This window comes from Protopterus annectens, chromosome 5.part0 (assembly GCF_019279795.1).
Source record: "Protopterus annectens isolate FY-2018-M chromosome 5.part0, PAN1.0, whole genome shotgun sequence".
Lineage (NCBI taxonomy): Eukaryota > Metazoa > Chordata > Ceratodontiformes > Protopteridae > Protopterus > Protopterus annectens.
Genome location: NC_056735.1, coordinates 828,372,825 through 828,391,563, shown reverse-complemented (window position 1 = coordinate 828,391,563; position 18,739 = coordinate 828,372,825). Strand labels below are relative to the sequence as shown.

Below are 18,739 nucleotides of genomic sequence, written 5' to 3'. Positions count from 1 at the left end.
CTGCCTCCATCTTTAATACTTACTTTATTGATACTATTAGCAAACTTATACCAACTTACAGCCTTACCAATCCGCCACCTCTTCCAACCCCCACTACAAAACTGCCCTTTCTACTAACACCCATCCCTACTAGCTGCATCAAACAGCTTCTTCTCAAACTTAAACCTTGTTCCCCATCAGCAGACAAATTGCCATCTATTTTCCTAAAGACTTCAGCCATCTCCATAGCTTATCCAGTTTACATCCTCATAAACTGCTCTATCCGTGAATCCACTATCCCAGCTTTCTGCAAGAAATTCCACACTATACCTATCCACAAAGATGGAAACTCTGTATAAATCTCTAGCTATTGCCCTAATGCCATACTCTCTCCCCTCTCCAAAATTCTTGAACATTGCATGTATGAATAAATCCTGTCCTTTTTCACTCAAGAAAACCTCATCTCCCCTACCCAGCATGGTTTCTGTCCCCATCACAGTACCACTACAACTCTCATTTCCTTTAATAACTCCATCTCCCAAGCCAGAGACAATGCTAAACTTGTGTCATACCTCTTTTTAGACCTTTCCAAAGCCTTTGATACTGTCTTCCACTCCATCTTCCTCTCCAAACTTTCTCAACTAAACCTCTCCCCTACTACTATCTCCTGGTTCATCAGCTACCTTAATAATATACAGCAATCTGTCAAATGGCTCTCTGATGTATCCCCCTTTCTACCCATAAAAATGGGTATTCCTCAAGGCTCAATCCTTGGACCCCTTCTTTTTAGCATTTTTGCTAACCAACTCCATACATCCTGCCCTCAGTCATCCCTCATACAGTATGCATATGACTTCACTATCAGCACCATTGCTGATAACCCCTCTGAACTACTCACTCTAACTCAAACCTCTTTTAATCTAAATGAAACTTGGCTAACTAACAACCAACTTATACTAAACCCTAAAAAGACAAAACTCCTCCTATTCTTATCCAAATCTCTCTACCATCTTAAATCTTCATTTACCATCTCTTCACTAAACAACACTCTTATCACACCTGAATCCCACACAAAACTTCTTGGAGTGATCATTGATGACCAGCTAAAATTTGACATCCATGCACACCACTGTATTATGAAAACCCACCAAAAGCCCGGCCTACTTTACAGAAACAAAAGGCTTCTTACCCCTAGCTTCAGAATTTCTCTTGCTCAGGCTTATCTTCTCCCTAACCTTTTCTACGGTTCTCAAATCCGTACTAACTTACAGTCTTCCCTTCTATCCAAACTCGAAACCACATACAACAAAGTAGCCATATTTGCAGCCAACCTCCCTGTAAAATCACACCACTGGCTTGCTCTTCAATCACTCAGTTGGTTAGAGTTTCACAACAAACTCTTATTTCCCCAACTCCTCTTCATTCACAGTATCCTAAAGAATCCCTCTTCTTGTCTTAGCATAATCTCTCTTGTTTCCATCTATAACCCACCGTGCACCCTTAGAAGCTCTGATCAATATATCTTACAGATTCATAAAACAAAAAAATCTTTTGAACATAACCTATATAGCTACCTTCCAGCTCTATCTTGGAATAAGCTTCCCATGGCCCTTAGAAGTGTCATCCATGCTCACAAATTCAAGACATCTCTCAGAAATTACATTTTCAATACCTGGAGATGTCCCTGCAACCATCCCACCTGATATCTTCCCTTTCTTCTTTCATCCTCTCCTTTTCCCCCTCCCTAATTTTCTTTCCTTCTTCCTCCTGTTTCTCACTACCCAACTATGTCTTCTATCATCCTGTATATTTCTATTATAATCTATTTTTCTGCACTTCTTTGACAGTTTGCTTCTTTACACCTCCCCAGCACCTCTAACACATTTTGCTTCCTGACATCTTATCCTCATCTTTTGTATTTAACTGTTACTGTCTTTTTTCCTTTATTCCTGTTACGTCCTTTATATTTGGACAATTGTTGTTCTGAATTTTTTACTTGTATATTTTGTACTCTGAATTTTTGTACTTATCAAAATTTTCACTGTGAATTTTATTGTACTTGCATAAATTGTACTGTGGAGCTTTTCTCCTCAGGCCTCTGCTGAGAAAGGGTGCAAGCTCAGACAGACTATCCCGGTCAACAAATATCAAATAAATAAATAAGTAAATTAATATAGTCCAGAGATGTACATCTCAAGTCATTCACTCCAACATGGAATATTATAGAGTCTTAACAGTGCTTGTTGTTGAGTGACTTGAGTGCATGCATAATTTGTTGGATCCTGGAACCTGATAGGCAGCTGACTGTGACCTTCTCCTTGTCCAGTCTAGTGAGGGGGGCATCTGTGTCTCACTATGGACTTGCCTATGACCAAGACATTTGATATGCTTTGCCTTAGGAGTTTATTTTTTGAGACATGGGTGAGTGTGTTGATATGTGTACTGGTTTCCTTTTACTTAGTGGTGAGTGTGGGTGGTGTGCGTTTGGTAGGTCTCTGTTCTTTTGGTAGGCTTTTAGTGAGTACCTCCACATATGTGGGCTTATGTGTCATGACCTTATTTTGTGTGAGAGGTGAAGTGTGTGCACTGACAACCTGTTGATGTCTAGTTTGCTTTTTATATGAGAGAATTGACTCAAATTTCACAGTGTATTTACCTCTCTCACATAGGTTGTTAGTTTACTTTAGGAGTAAATGATTGTCATTATACATGAAGTAATTGCTAGATTGCCTCAAGATGCCCATATCAATCAAGCTGGCAGGAGAAATGATGAGAAACTGCCGATCCATTGTGGCAGGACTTTTCTGAAGGCAGTATTTGGGAAGGAAGTGGCCTAGCTCTGCTTTGCATTTTGGCTTAACTAGTGGGCTAGTTTGACTTGGAGTAGCAAAGGTAGTGGGTGTATAGCAGGCTGTGGATGATAAGTGTGAGAATGTTGCTTAGAGCACAACTGAATTGCCCTTTGCTCAGCAGGGAAGCATGGGGGTTCCACTAGAAGGTATCTAGGGAAAAGTAATGTTCCCAGGCATTTGCATCTATACGGGGTACTGCTTAACTCAGTTGCAGGATGTGCAGCAATGAGCAAATGTAAGGCTTATATACAGGTAAATTTAAACAGTTTTTAACACAGCTACCAATGGGAAGGCTCCAAATTGAGCCTTTCGCCAGCAATCCCCAAATCAAATGGGTCATGGGTTACACACTTCTGCCACAAGGGTTCAGGGAGGTGGTCTTAATGTAAGATAGCTGGTTTAAGAGCACAGTGATACCAAACAATCTAGATTCAGCAGGTCTGAATCTAGTTTATGCTATATAAGGAAATGAAACACAATTTCAAAGTGCAGAGTAAAAAGCAGTCACAAACTGCAAAAATGAAGCAGTAATTCAATTACATACAGCTAAAGTGCAGTGCTGGCTTAAAATATACTTATTTGTCATTTTTTTTTTCAGTGGATGCCTTGGATTTCAGTGCTGGTGATCTCCAGACCTCTGACTAAAGTTGCCAAACACTGAGCAGCTCTGGCAAACAGAGCGCAAACCCATGCAAATGTGAGGCTTATATACAGACTAATTTAAACAGATGGCTGATTTAAGAGCACGGTGATATCAAACAGTCTAGATTCAGCAGGTCTGAATCTAGCCTATGTTATGTAAAGCAGGGAAAAACAATTTCTAGATGAGAAGGAGTAGGGGAGAGTCACCCAAAGGTCAAGGTTTGAGTGTTCAACAGTGCACCACTAGATTACCTGCAATGCCACCATCCCCGCACAATCTGGAAGCTCTTTGAGCAGCCATGAACAGTGGGAAAACACAGACAGCACCTCATACAGAGGATTCCAAACCAGAGAGGTCTGCCTACATGCAAGCATGGGCAACGATATTTGTGCATCTTGCAAATGCGAGGCGTTTATACCAATAGGATGAAAAACCCCTACAAAGTCAAACCCTCAGGCCAATCAGATAAAAACACAATAAACTTTCGACCAGTAGTTCTCAACTTGGATGGGTTAAATTCAACTCTCTGCTCCCACCAGAATGTAAAAGAACCCTTATGAAGTACTGAATTGATCAAACGCTGTGCCTGGGATGATGTCATCTTGGGAGACAGGATGGATTACATATTTCATTGTGGTGATTATTCTACTTTGTATACTGGCAATTTTCAGTCTAGCCTTATCTCAAAATAAGTCTCAAAATATGAGATAGTGGGTCAGATCCAGAAAGTTTCAAAGCATTGTGGTTACAGAACTTGTGAGATGAGTGGCCATCTGCAGGTCATGAGCGATTCAAATATATACATACATACATACATATTGCAAGGGTTAACTAAGTGCAGTATAGTTAGGTCTGTTAATCTGTTGACATCTGGAGTTACCTAATTAGAGCATAAGCAGATGATGTAAGATAATGAATTCTTGAGTTTAGTGAGGCTAATGCTGCTCCACACCTTCTCTCATAGCACAATGAGTAGTGACCTCATTCATGCTTATATAATAATGTTAATATGGTTGTCTGAGCAAGATGATTATTAAAACGAGGGCGGACACACTCAAGTTTCTGAATCAATCAGTTTCTGCATTGTGTATACTGGCTAAAATCAGTGTTGCCTTCCCTGCTGTATTATGTACACAGCTGGGCACCTGCAAGAAGATGCATGCATGTGTGGTTCATTTTAAGCCTGTTGGAGGATATCTGTAATTCTGTTTAACACCTACTAATAGTGGAATCACTGTAATGCATAGTTTACTACCACCATAGGCAGGTAAGCAGGGCTGCCATATTCCACACCTCAAACTATCTTCAAGTACTATTATACACTACTTATTTTTGGGCTTTTCCACAAATGGTCACACAAATGAGCTGTTCCTCATTGTGTGACAGCTGGCACATGTGAAAATTGGTTTCACCACAAAATGTAATTCATTTTTTTTCTGTAAACTATTCAAGTGGCATGTGTGAGTCAGACAAGGGGTACATACCTCAAAGGTGATGCCCAGAGGAGTCCAAAAGATGATTGTGCTGAAGCTAAACAGGAGTGGTTGTCCCCCCCTAGTTTGCAAGTGTTTAGGCTGGTGAAAACTTTACTTCTGAAGTGACGTTGGGGAAAGATGGTTATAGACAGCATGCAAACTCCTACAGTGCTAACCCTTTATTTATTTATTGATTGATTGATTGATTGATTGACTTAATGGATCTCAATTAATACTGACTCAAAGCTTTTTCTAAATCAGTTTTTATCTGTTACTGCAAGGAAGAGACAACAGCTGTTGAGAAAGAGAACTTCATTGTCACCTTTGATGAACAACTTAACAGATCCATAGCATTCAAATAGTTTGACTTTAAAATTATGGCCTGTTTATGGCAAAATTGCAAGCAATTTCCTTTTGATTTTTTTCATAATGTCTCATGTCTTGAGTAAACTGTCAAAGAGAGTATGATGAAAAAAAAAAGCTAACGAGCTTACTTTTGTCATGTTTCGCTTAGTTTTAGATATTTCTAAACACTGAAATAGAGAACCATAAAGTGGGGCAGAGAATGAGTCAATGACACGCCTTTGTAGCCTCTTCCCCATTTTCAAATCCCCATTTTCTGATATCCTTAGTAGTACTTTGCCAGTCATGACTTTGGATGAGTATGCACATGGGTTAGCTCATATTTGCTGATATTGATTACATTATACTGGCAACACTGTTCCTTTTAAAAATATATTTATTTATTAATCTAATTATCAATCTATTAATTTATTAATAAAGACCAGTTGGCATAATGGTTAAGGTCTTCACCTTCCATGCACAAGGTACAACGTTTGATCCTGACCTTTGACCAATTTTGGAGTTTGCACATTCTCCCTGTGTCTCTGTGGGGTTTCTCCCATATCCAAAAAAACATGCTGGCTCTTTCCATCTCAAATTCACCAATGAATGGAGCTGTGGGCAGCAGCACAGACTCTACATGGTACCCTATAGGGGGAAGAGTTGTACAGACTAACCACTTTGGGCATTTACTGTGGTGCACAGTATCCTCAGGATAGGAGAACATGGATTACAGACTGCAAGCTGTGGCAGGGCTAGTCATTCAATGGTGTAAAATATGGCTCTAGGTGATTCTGTCATGTTAGCTAATGTCACCAAAATGGGCATAGGTAGTTACTGGTGTTAAGTGGGTTGAGGACCTGGCCTACACTGACCTATGCCAGGGACCCTTACTATATGTGCCCCTACTGACCAGTGTGTCACTGCCATAAAAGCCCAGCAGCCTCCGGGTCAATAAGCTGCTAGCCGGCTGGTGTCTAGCTGCCCAGACTGGGTTACCTGGGATAGCTCTGATAAAGCAGGACAAAATGAATTGGTGTTGATAATGGGTGAGATAATGGGTGACTTGAATGCACATATCAGGACAGACAGAACATGATATGAGGACTGCCTGGTTCCACATGGGGTGGGGCAATAGGAATAAAAAAGGAGAAGCCATTCTAGACTTCTGTCTGGCAAATGGCTTGATAGTAGCCAATTTAATGGTTCAGACAGAGAGACAGTCACAAGATCACATACAAGAGTAGCCAACAGACTTCCGCTAGTAAGAACTGAGGTAGAATCCATGATTTCAAAGTCATCCCCAGTGAAGCAATTGTTCCACAGCATAAACCACTAGTTGCCACAATCAACTGCAAGCAATGGTCAGAGAAGGCTCTAAGGTGAACAGAGACCAGGCTGCAGACCTGGAAGTTGGTTGGAGAGGAATTACAATAGTTCAAGGAATTACTCAGGATGCTAACATCCCAAGAAGAGGATGAAATAAGTGGACTTGAACAAGAATAACAGCGCCTAAAAACAGCATGTGCTAGAACTACAGAACATATATGTGGCCATGCCAGGTATGGAGATAAGGTACATAAGGAAAGCTGGTGGTGGAATGCAGAAGTCCAGGAAGTCATCAAAAGAAAGAAGGAGTGCAGGAAGAAGTGGGAGATAGAAAAGACTGACCAGGCTAGGAAGGACTACTGGTTGGCTAACAAAAGAAGCTAAGAAAGAAGTTGCAATAGCAAAGAATAGGACATTGTGGGCACTCTACCAACTTCTGGAAAGTGACTCAGTAAGTGGCACAAAGAAGCTATATCAGGTTGCAAAGCAAAAACAGAAAGATAAAGAACATAGTCAGACACCCTTCATAAGGGATGCCAGCAACATCATGCTCACCAGTCCACAGGACATCAAAGGCTGATGGAAGGAGTATTTCCAGCAGCTTCTGAATAAAGAAACCCCACAGAAGCAGTACTACCCCAGAAACAGCCTACAATGAGAAAAGAAGAGGCGCCCACCCTAGAAGAAGTAAGAACAGCACTAAGGAAAATGAAATCAGGGGAAAGCAGCAGGCTCAGATGTGGTCACAATAGATATGAAAAAGATGCTGGATGAGAGAGGGGAGAAATGGCTCCTGAGGGCACTAATAGCAGTGTGGAGAGAAAGATGTAGCCCAGATGACTGCAAAATAAGCATACTCATGCCAGTGTACAAGAACAAAGAGGAGATCAACAACTTTGGGCAGTACAGAGGCATCAAACTCCTATCACATTGCATAAAAGTTCTGGAGAGGGTGACTGATAAACCGATATGCAGAGTAGTAGAATGTAATTTAGGAAATAAGCAGTTCAGATCCAGATCAAAATGCAGCACAACTGACCCGATGTTTGCAGTGAGACAGATACTTGAGAATAAGCTAGAGATGAGGAGATAGTCCAACTGGGCATTCCTAGACTTGTGGTTTGAAGTCCCAGAAACATTGGTAGAACTAGTGCAAGCTATGTACAAGGACTCAATGACTCAAGTACGAATGGTGTTCGGCCTCACAAATGGGTTCCCAGTGGGAGTGGGTGTACACTAGGGTTCAGCTCTGAGCCCACTGCTGTTCATACTGGTGATGGACTACATTAGCAAACAGGTCAGAGGGGACAGATCAACCAATATGCTGCATGCAGATGATGTGGCATTACAGGCAGACTCTGAGCTAGAACTTCAGAAAAGGATTGGAGAATGGAATATAAATCTGAAGGCATATGGGATGAAAATAAGCACAGATAAGAAATGGCAGCAAATTGGGGAAATCAGAAGAGGCTGAGAATAGAGAGAGAAGGGAAGACAGTGGAACATGTAAATAGCTTCCAGTATCTGGGAGGGGAGGTTGAGGAGAAGGGAAGTCTAAATGAAGAGGTCAAAGCTAAAATCAGTGGGGCTGCAGCCGATTGGCATCGAGTGTCAGGTGCAGTCTATGATAGAAGAGTGCCAAAGAAGCTGAAAAGTAAGGTGTAGAAGGCAGTGGTGTGACCAGTATTACTGTATGGTACAGAATCCCAGGCTGTAACGGTAAAACAGTTGAAGAAGATAGAGGTGATGGAAATGAAGTCCTGAGTCGGGTGGTAGGATGCACACAGTGGGACAGATGAAGAAATGAGGACATAAGAGCAGAAGCCAAAGTAGCTCCAAATGCAGAAAAGATCAAAGAGAACAGATTACGGTAGTTTGGACACATGCAGAAAAGCAGGAGACAATCTGGTGAGAAAGATTTGAGACAGACAGGACGAGAGGTAAGAAGATACAAGGATGTCTAGCAAAGAGGTGGATGGATTGTGTGAAAGAAGATCTACAACAGTCAGGCATGGGTGTTGAAGAAGGCAGGAGTGTGGAACTGAATTGAGAGAGTTGGTGGCAGTTAATATAATACCTTGATCCCATGTAGAAAAATGGGAAAAAGGGGGCTGATAATGATGATGATGATGATGATTTATTAATCCTATAAGACACTGCATAGTGAAGATAGTTATCACTTACTTTATTGTAGCTATCCATAGTGTACACCATTCTAACATTTAGTTAATGAATCAACTTTTCAACTTTTCTAAAAGATACCCTAACGAACTATTGTTTTGTCTTCATAGTATTGGCATACTAGGATGACAGCAGAGTGCACTTATACAGTGTGTATTTTCACCCATTGTAATGCGACAGTCTAGCATGGACAATCTTCCACTTATTGTCATAGTGACTATTAAATATGCATTTCAGCATATTATGTTCTCTTAAACTGCTGTTGCAGAAGCTTTTCTTGAGCAGTAAGCATGCCATAGTGATACAGCTAAAATTTCTGCAGCTGCAAACCATACCTCCATTTTTCAACAATTAGTCCTCACAAGATTCAACAGATTAATCGTATTTATGAGTGGGTTCATTTGCTTTTGTTATTGATGCAGCAATTTTGTTCATGAGGTAGGGCCGCTTAAATGGTATATTGAACATATGATATGAAAATGTTAAGAAACAGTAAAGTTATATGTGTTTTCTTATAGTATAATTTCTCAGTGATCTACATGTACCTGATTAAGGTGTTGTTGCATCATCTTCTGAAAGAAATCAAGAAAGTGCTTGAAGTAACCAAGGGTGCTATGTCAATGTTACATCTCTGTGGAATGAAATGCCATGTCATTTGCCAAATTTCTGTAAGTCCAGGAGAGTGATGGCACTCAGTATTTGCATTCTGCAAATGTTAGAAAGTTGTAGTGACTGTTACTCCCACTAAACAGTTTTTATTTATGAAAAATATCTAAGGAGATGTAAAGGGGCTACAAACAATATAAACAAAAGACAGTGACCCATAAAGTCACCACAGAAAAGAAGTCCAAAGTCCACTCTACAAAAATTAAAATTATAGTGCCAAAGAAGTAACCAGGAAAACAAAGTCCAAATATTTATGTGTGCAAGTTAAAAAAAACACTAAAATGTAATGCTAGCTTTTAGACCCTAGACATGTCACTGTAATATAAACGTCTTTTAACATATGTAATGTTACTTGTATTTCAATTGCTTGAAGAAGCACATTCATTTTATTACTAGTATCCTGTTAGCATCTTTGCTAAGGAAATTGTATATAATTGTTGAGTTGCTACAACTAATTCAATCAAACATATATAGGCTATATTTTTATCTCCAGCTTATGCTTGCCAGCACGTACTCACTCACACATACTAAATGTCATATAAGCAGCCACATGAATCCATCCACAGCTGCTTAAATGACTGCTGCTACTGGACTCACTCCTGATTGGCCACTCAGCTTACATTGCTGACAGTGTCCCTATTAGCTTGCACTCCTTGCCCCATTTGCCCCACCCTTGGTATAGTACTGGGAAAGGAATAAGAACAATTAAAACTATTATAGTATATAACAAAACAATATCTGACAGCTGATTAGAAAGACTTCAAAGCTGTTATGATACTGAAGCTGTCATAACATAATCCTGTTTTTTTTTTTTGTATTTGAAGAGCAAAAGATATAAAGTGTACATCATACCATGTGTAAGAAACATTACCTGCCAGGGGCATTCGCCTTTAGGACACTCAGTGCCACCAACTATTCTACCTTCTCTTGCAGCTTGTGTCTCAACACTGGTCTGATTTTTTGTTTCATTCAGAACTTGAAACCTCCCACAAGGATATGGCACTGTATCAAAAGATAAACCAACAGAAACATTTTACCAGCATTCTAAACAATTATAACACTGAAAAATATTTATGTTATTGTCATAAAAATGTAATTTATTTTAGACTCTTAGTTTAAGGGGCTTTTTATAATGTACTATTACATAACACACACGTTTTTACACAAAAGTTGAATTTAAGTGCATATATCAGTTTCATTATTTAAGATCAGAATGAGTTTGACAGGAAACTACTTTGGTAATCAAAGCCAATGGCACACAAGAATGTCTGAATGGAGAGATTATAAAATCAGCAAGAAAGGATGGTAGTATCATGTCTTGGTGAGTACATTTATGTGGTGGAGTCTGTTTTCACAAAATCTCACCAAGACAGCAGCGACAGATAGATTGTATTTTATATAGCATATATCATAGAGAGAGGTAGGTTAAAAATAAAAAAGACAGCTGGGTGCACAAGTCCCAGAATAAAAATGTACCAGATCCTGCTGCATGCACTTTGACAGGACTGGAAAAAATGGCAGTGCCAAATCAAGACATAGAAACATTCTTACAACGGGGTTAGACCAGGGTCAGTGGAAGGATGACCCCCCCCCCCCCCCGTTGTAGAAGGAAGTGGTACTCAACAAAAATTACAAAACCTGACAGACCAAAAAGGAACAATAAATATCATAGAGTAGACAACTTTGGATACGGAAGAAATTAAACATTGTTACTATGATACAAGAAGCCCACAGTTTCCAGATATTCAAAAAATTAAGAGAGAAATTAGAGGAAAGGAAAATATTTGCACAAGAAAAACCATCAAAAGCTTCAAATAAAAAATTATGTTCATTAGTTCAACAGATCCATGAAAAGCATTACACAGGCAAAGAACATTTGGGGGACCTAGAAAAAGAAGTGTCAGAGGATGTTCGGAAAGAATAAACAGGATATATGGACATGGGAAAGAAAAAAAAGATCTGACATGGTGCATTATTTATGCAAGTGGAAATATCTGAATAACAAATATGGATGTGGGTAAGAAAAAGAGATTTGATACAGTGCAATATTTATGAAAAATTGAAAGAAAAACCAATAAATACCAGAAAAAAACAGCCACCAAAGATATTTGAAGACAAATAGAGAAAATGGAACCCTGATATGGAAAATTATACAATACAAAAAATAACAAAACAAGTGTGGGGAGAGGATTAGTAATGAAGAATTTAAAGAAATAGAAACTGAAGTTCTGATGCCCATGCCCTGGCCCAGCAATCGTGGAGCCTCAGTCCTCACCACTAACAACAGTGTGGGGTGTCTCATATAGGAAGAAAGGATAACAAATACACACAGTCCCAGTATACAGATTCCTCCTTCCATTGAGAATCAGTTGCCTCACTAGCTACCTGCCTCAGGCCTTGCAATATACGGTCTGAGACCTGAGCCTGTCTCAACTCTCTCTTTGTAACCCTTCCCAGTTCCCCTTCCAGAGGAAGTCTGGCATCCTCTGACAGTGGTGCCTCACTGTCAGCCTGGGTACCACTACTCACCTCTACCTTTGCAGTTACTCTGTCCAAGGGAACATCAGTACCAACAAGCAGCTGTGGCTCACCTTCCATCTCACTGCTACAGCGCAGCTTCCTCCCTGAAGTAACCACCTCATCTGTCCCTGGCTGAAAGTATGTGGTCTGTCTGGATCTCCCCCAGGCTACCAGACCCACATGCTTGTCTTGAAGCCTGACTGTGTGTAACTGCATTAACACATAATACTGCTTGATCAAAATCCCTCCCTTTCAGGTCATCTGTAGGATGGTAGTTCAGTACCCCTGTTGTCTCAATACAACCTACTATTGGCATTTTGTCTTCCCCACTTACTGGCTTTCTCACCTTTTGTTCCCCACCTTGCCTCCATGGATATCTGTATGCCACATGGTCCCACTGGTTGCAGTCAAAACATTTAACCCTAGGTCCTGGATGTGTACCTGGACTAGTGGCTTCCCCTGCTACTGGCAGATTTAGCTGGGGCAGTCTGTTCTGCCCACCATGGGTTCCTTTGGACCCATGAGGGTCCCTTTCCTGTGCAGGGCTGCCCTGCTTGCTAGGTATAGGTCTCCCTTCTTCCCCAACTCATCTGAAGTAGCACATTGTCTATTAGCTAATCAGATCCTCATGTCCTCAGGCAAAGTGCTAAGGGCTTGTTCCCTCACCAAAAGGTCTGCCTTCAAAAGTGGTGACCTGACATCCACTGACCCACCTATGGAAATAAGTGCCCAGTTCAGTAACATATTCACACACATTTTCATCTGCCTTGCGTCTATTCTCACAAAACCTTTTCCTATATGTTTCAGGTGTTAGCTTAAACAATACTAACAAATGCTTTTTAACAGCAGTATAATCAAAACATGCAACATCAGACATTTTTGACAATACAGTTACAGCTTTACCATCGAGTAAGGGGGTCAGGAACCGTACCCAGAGCCTTTGGTCAACACTATACTATTTGCATACCCTCTCAATCATATGAATGAAACTATCAAAATTATCCCCCTTTTTAAACTGCAGAAGAAATTTACTGACCTGTTGTGCTGCTGGGGTCCAGTTACTCCCTTCCCCATTATCTCCATTACTCTGGTGAAGAGTCAGCATCTCCTTCTCATGCTGCCTCTGCCTCTCCTTTTCCTCAGCTTCCAGGCATAGCAGTTTCTCATTCTCCTTAGCCTGCAAATGTTGCAGTCTCTCATTGTCCTCACTCTCTAGATGCCTCAGTCTCTCAGTTGCTTCTATTTCCACATGCCTGGCCTCCAACTCAGGTCTCTTTAGCTCCAGATGGATTTTTAAGTGCCCTGCAGAAAGGTTGGTCTATCCATTCTCTGAGGGTATTATATCTCCACTGCCATACTGATTGTCCTCCTGGTTGCTGTTTTCTGATGCAGCTTTAACCAAGGCTGCAATCAGGTCTTCCTTAGTCAGTTTCCATGCACCAGTCCCCTAGCCTGGCACATCTCCAACAGCTGGCTCCTCATCAGATTTCCATACTCCTCTGCTGACATGCTGCCTGCTCACTCTGACAAACTAAGCTAACAAAAGAAAAAAAACAATTGTATTCTGAACTCTGAGCATTCACTGCATGGCTGATTTAGGGTACAAAAAAACCTTCAAATCTCACCATACACAAGCTACAGGAATTCACTCTATCCACACCACTACAAGCCACTTAGTATTTGCCAACCAGTAAATATGTGGTGTGGATATCCCACCACTGCCAAACAATTAATATATGATGCCCGTGCCCTGGCCCAGCAATCAAGGAGCCTCAATCCTCACCACTAACACCAGTGAGGGGCATCTCATATAGGAGGAAAGGATAACAAATACACACAGTAAAATGCAATTTCCCTTAAGAACACACAGAGATCACAATAAGTCCAGGCTGGTTGCTCCCTTGCTCTCCAGGTCCCCAATAAGACTCCCCACTGGCACAGCTATAGGGTCCAGATCTCAGCCAGCTGGGCAAGCTAAAATCTCCAGCACCCTCTCTGTCTTACCAGTGCTTCGTGTCCCTGCCCAAGTAGCTGACACACACACACACTTTGGGATAAGAGTTTATACAACTACACAGACACTTCTGGGGAAGGCTGGCACAGGTTCTCCAGCTGTGTCCCTTTTACCCAGACTATATGGTAGAAATCTCTGCCACCACCCAGCTAATATTTATCAGCTACTCAAAGGCCCTTAAATGGGTGTCCAATTATTACTGTGCAATATTATTATCCAATTGGCAGTATAACTAAACAATCAAGGCTTATTAGAGTGACTTGGTACAAGATCCTTATATACATGTAATGTACTCTTAGAGCCACAGTTGAAATGGTTTAAAATATTTAATAATAAATAATAAAAACATAAGACAATACTTCTTACTACACAGTGCTAGTCAAGAGTTCAGAGATCACAGAGAAATACTTAAAATAATTCAGTAGTAGAGTTCTGACATCACAGAAAAACACTTAGTCTAATCTTTCTAGTTTCTAGCTATTTCTAAAAGAAAACACACTTCTAAAATAACTTACATATAGAACACAGGCAGTGCTGATGAGTTTCATGTTCAAAACAAAAATGTTCAATAATTTCTGATTCTCTCTGCTTTTAACACTGCATTCCTGGTTCCCATTACATCATTCTTCACACTTCCCTGGGACCCCAGGCTAACAGAAACCACATTTACATTCTTAACATCTCCTTGTGTTATCTTGCAGCTGGTCAGGAAGATGAGCAATAAAAATACATTTGCATGTTTAAATCTAGCAATTTAACTCTTGGTTAAAACAACAGAAAGAATGTCTTCATCTAGACAGGCTGGAGCCAACTTTAAAGATCCAAGACAGTCATGAAATGCTTGACTTAGCTTCCTTACAGCATTTTTTTTCCATTTAAAACAACAAGCCTGTGCCTTACATTAATATTTACAAATGATAGAATTATCTATACAATTCTGTCTGGCTAGGCTTGCAGCCTTCACCCATATCTTCACAGAAGTTATGAATTACCTGAGAGAAGAACAATTTATTGCAGGAAATCCAACTCAGGTAATATCACAGCAAGAAGGAACAATGAGTCCCCAAATTAAGGAGAAACAGCTGGGACAGGAAGCATCTTATCACTTGCCACATGATGATGCTCTGGAGCTTCTGTAAGAAACCAGTACAAAAGTTCAGTTGGAGTTGCACAGCAAGGGAAGGAGCAGGAAACAGTGGCAACTCTGACACAGGCAACATTGTTTTGTGATTGGACAATGAGTTCCCATATGAAGGATCAATGAATGACAGAAGATGCAGCTGTAGAGGATATGTCACATGAAGACATTTTTGAACTTTCTGTAGAATGTCTGTAGGAAACAGATAAAGAACATGCTCTCAGTTTAGAAGAAAATGATCTAAGGGAAGAGTTGCTTGATTTAATAGAGATTGAAAGACATATTGAGATTGAAGAAAGAAATAGATTACAAAAAGTAAACAAGAACCAAAATGTTAGAAGTCTGATAAAACAGATTAACACAGTAATAAAGATTATTAACAGAAATTCATGTGATATAACAGAAGTAAATTGAACTATCACTGTGCAACTAAATTAATAACAGATAAAGTCTTACCACAAAAATACAGATTAAAAGGGGAAAAGAAGGGTAGAAATAAAATGCCATCATGGAACCATCAAATAGACAAAATTATAAAACAATTAAGACAAGAAGTATCACCATTAGAAGAATTTATAAGAGAAAACAAATCAACAAAAATACTTAAAAGGACAGATATGATAAAAGTAACACAAAGTATGAGAATACACCAGGGCAGTGGTGTAGCAAGAAATTTACATTTTGTACTCGTACCTAATTTTGTTGCTCCCACCACCCACTTCTCATTTTAAAAATGTACTCACCCTCAAAAGGCTAACCCCAATACATATAAGAAGCTAAGGATCATAGGAGGTTAACAGGCTAATGGTTCTAGGGCCCTTACACGCCTAGCCAAGTACAACCCCTGTTTTCAAGAATATCAAGGTATTAAGTGGAACTAGGTCAACAACTACTGCCCCTGTCCAAGAGGGACACAGGTGAAATTCCCAGGGTGAATTTGGGGTTTCTCATCCAAGCATCCAAATTATACTTAAATAGGGTCAGCGAGGGGCTCTTTTTCCCCTGAATTGGAAGTCTGTTCCAGAAGAGAGGTAACTTCTGTGAGACATATCTGTCTTTACAGCAAGTCCTGTTGATGTCACATAGTATTATGAGTTCACTAGACCGAGTGCACATTCTTCTCAACTATTAACAATTTATTGCCATAAAAGAATGTTTTTAGAGGTGTATTCCTTCTACACATGCATTCTTTGTATACCTCTATACTCTAAGTATTCATTTGTACAGTTTTAAACACTTTGTATTTTTTGAGTGTTGAAGTTTCAAAGAGATGTCAGACAAAAATGTACTCATTTGAGTACACTGAGTATGCCTAGCTACACCCAGGAACCAGAATCTATCATACACTATTGCAAATCATAAATTAAAGATATTAGTACAGGCAGAAAAACTTAGAAGATATGCAGATAAATATAAAGGAAAAGTACAAAATAAGCAATTCATGGATGACCCCAAAAAGTTTTATAGAGAAATGCAAAACAAAGCAAAAGGAATAGAAACACAATAAAAAAAGAGATAAGACACATTTTGGAGAAATATTTATGAAGACCCTGTAGAACATAACAAATATGCTGAATGAATAAAAAAATAAGAGAAACAGTGAGGACTTTAAATGCACAAGATATAAAATGGGATGAAGTAATGGCCAGAGAAAATTAAAGAAAATAAAGAAAAGCTTATAAATGGAAAACCACAGGCCCAGATGCAGTACCTAACAACTTCTACACAAAGATTTAGCTCTGAGTAAGAGCAACTTATTTCCACATCCCAAACAGATAACCCGGTTAACAATAGGAAAAAGGACACTCCTTCTTAAGTGTGAACCTGTAAGCCATCCTAAAAACTAAAGACCAATAACTTGCCTTCTGATGATGTACAAACTTTATACAGGAATTGATGCAGACAGTATTTATAGTCATTTAGAAGAAAATTCAATCATGGCAAAGGAACAAAAGGATAACAAAAGAAAGTCACATGGAACAAAGGGCTATTTGCTGCTAAATAAAGCCATAATGGGGAATTGTAAAAAAGGGAAAGAATCTAAGTATGGCATGGATAGATCGCAAAAAAGCATTTCACAACATCCCACTTTCATGGATAAAGGAACGGTTACAGATTTATAAGATACAAATTCCATTGATAAATTACATTACAGTGACCAGGAAACAGTGGCAAACCACTTTGCAATTAAGTTATGACAAAGGGCAAATTATTAACCTATGGATAAATATTTTTACATTCTAAGGTAGTTCTTTGTCAGTGCTATGTTTATATTATATTATATTATTTTAGTTTATTTTATTTTTTTGTCTTGCCCTTAATACATTAAGCTGTTTACAGATCAGGTATTGGCTACAATTTGATTCCCGGAAAACAACCTTGCTTAAACATTTCTCATTTACTTTTTGTAGGTAACTTAAAACTGTATAGTTTATCAGATGAGGATTGAAAGCACAAATGCAAGTAATTAAAACTTCCTCAGATCATATAAGAATGACGCGGTCATGATACATCTGCAAAAGCAATGTTTAAAGCAGGAACATTGCAGTACAAAGAAAATATCAATCTAAGACAGAAATTTGATATAAAGGAACTCGAGCAGGAAGGAGTGTATAAATATTTGGGAACTGATGAAGGATAGGCAATAAAACATAAACAAATTTGAATAAAACACAGTAAGGAATACTTAAAAAGACTAAAACTAATGTTGAAAACAGCCTTGACATCTAGTAATAAAGTCTATGCTATTAACCAATTTGCTCTTCCTGTTTTAACTTATAGTTTTGATGTGAGTGACTGGCCCCAAAAGGTAAAGGATCAGCTGGAGAAAAAACAAGAAAAATACTTCATGCTTGTCAAATGATATATAAAAATCAGCATATACCAAGATTATGTATTCCACACTCTAAAGGAGGTATGGGCCTCCTCAAAATTGATTACATGTACGGATCTGCAATTGTCAGACTGTATACATATCTGCTGGCCTCATCAGATCCAAATATAGTGAAGGTTTTACAACATGAGGATAGGAAATCAAATCAGAAGCTTAAATGCCAAAAAACAAAAGAATATAAGGAAAAGCCATGCAGCAGTGTGAACCTTTGCTCTAGTTGATTGTCACTGTTGAGGTAACACCTCGACCCTATGTGTAAAAATGGGAAGAGGGGTTGTATGGATGGATGGATCAGATGAGAAGGAAATAAACATGAAAAAGGCATAAATATAGTAGCAAGTATAGAGATCTCCTGGAATAACCTCATGTTGATCAGGATTTGATGAAGGAATGGTTAAGAAGAAGAGAATTGAACCCAAAGGATGAAAGGTTAATAATTGCAGCACAGGATACTGGACTATGTACACATTTGTTTATGAAGCCCAATGAGCATGTGGGAGAAGCAGACTAATGTAGGTTCTGTAAAAATAAATTGAAAACAGTTGCACACCTTGCTGCTGAGTGTGATACACTCATGACAGAAATCCTGTATACTGAAAGGCACAATAACGTGGCAATAGTGTTGCACTGGTAATTGTGCAAACAGAAGCAGCTGAGAAGCATTCTAAACATTAACCACAAAGCATTATATAGAATGATGAAGTATG

The 18,739-nt window shown here is 39.3% G+C and overlaps 1 protein-coding gene across 1 annotated transcript in view; it reads right to left on the bottom strand.

Annotated features, from left to right (window-relative positions):
* The window catches only part of LOC122802225 (coagulation factor VII-like), a 794,227-nt gene that overhangs the window by 437,549 nt on the left and 337,939 nt on the right, over window positions 1-18,739 (bottom strand). Inside the window, exon 6 of the mRNA XM_044071885.1 lies at window positions 10,339-10,469. Coding sequence (XP_043927820.1) covers window positions 10,339-10,469 — 131 coding nt within the window. The remainder of the gene's footprint in view (window positions 1-10,338; window positions 10,470-18,739) is intronic.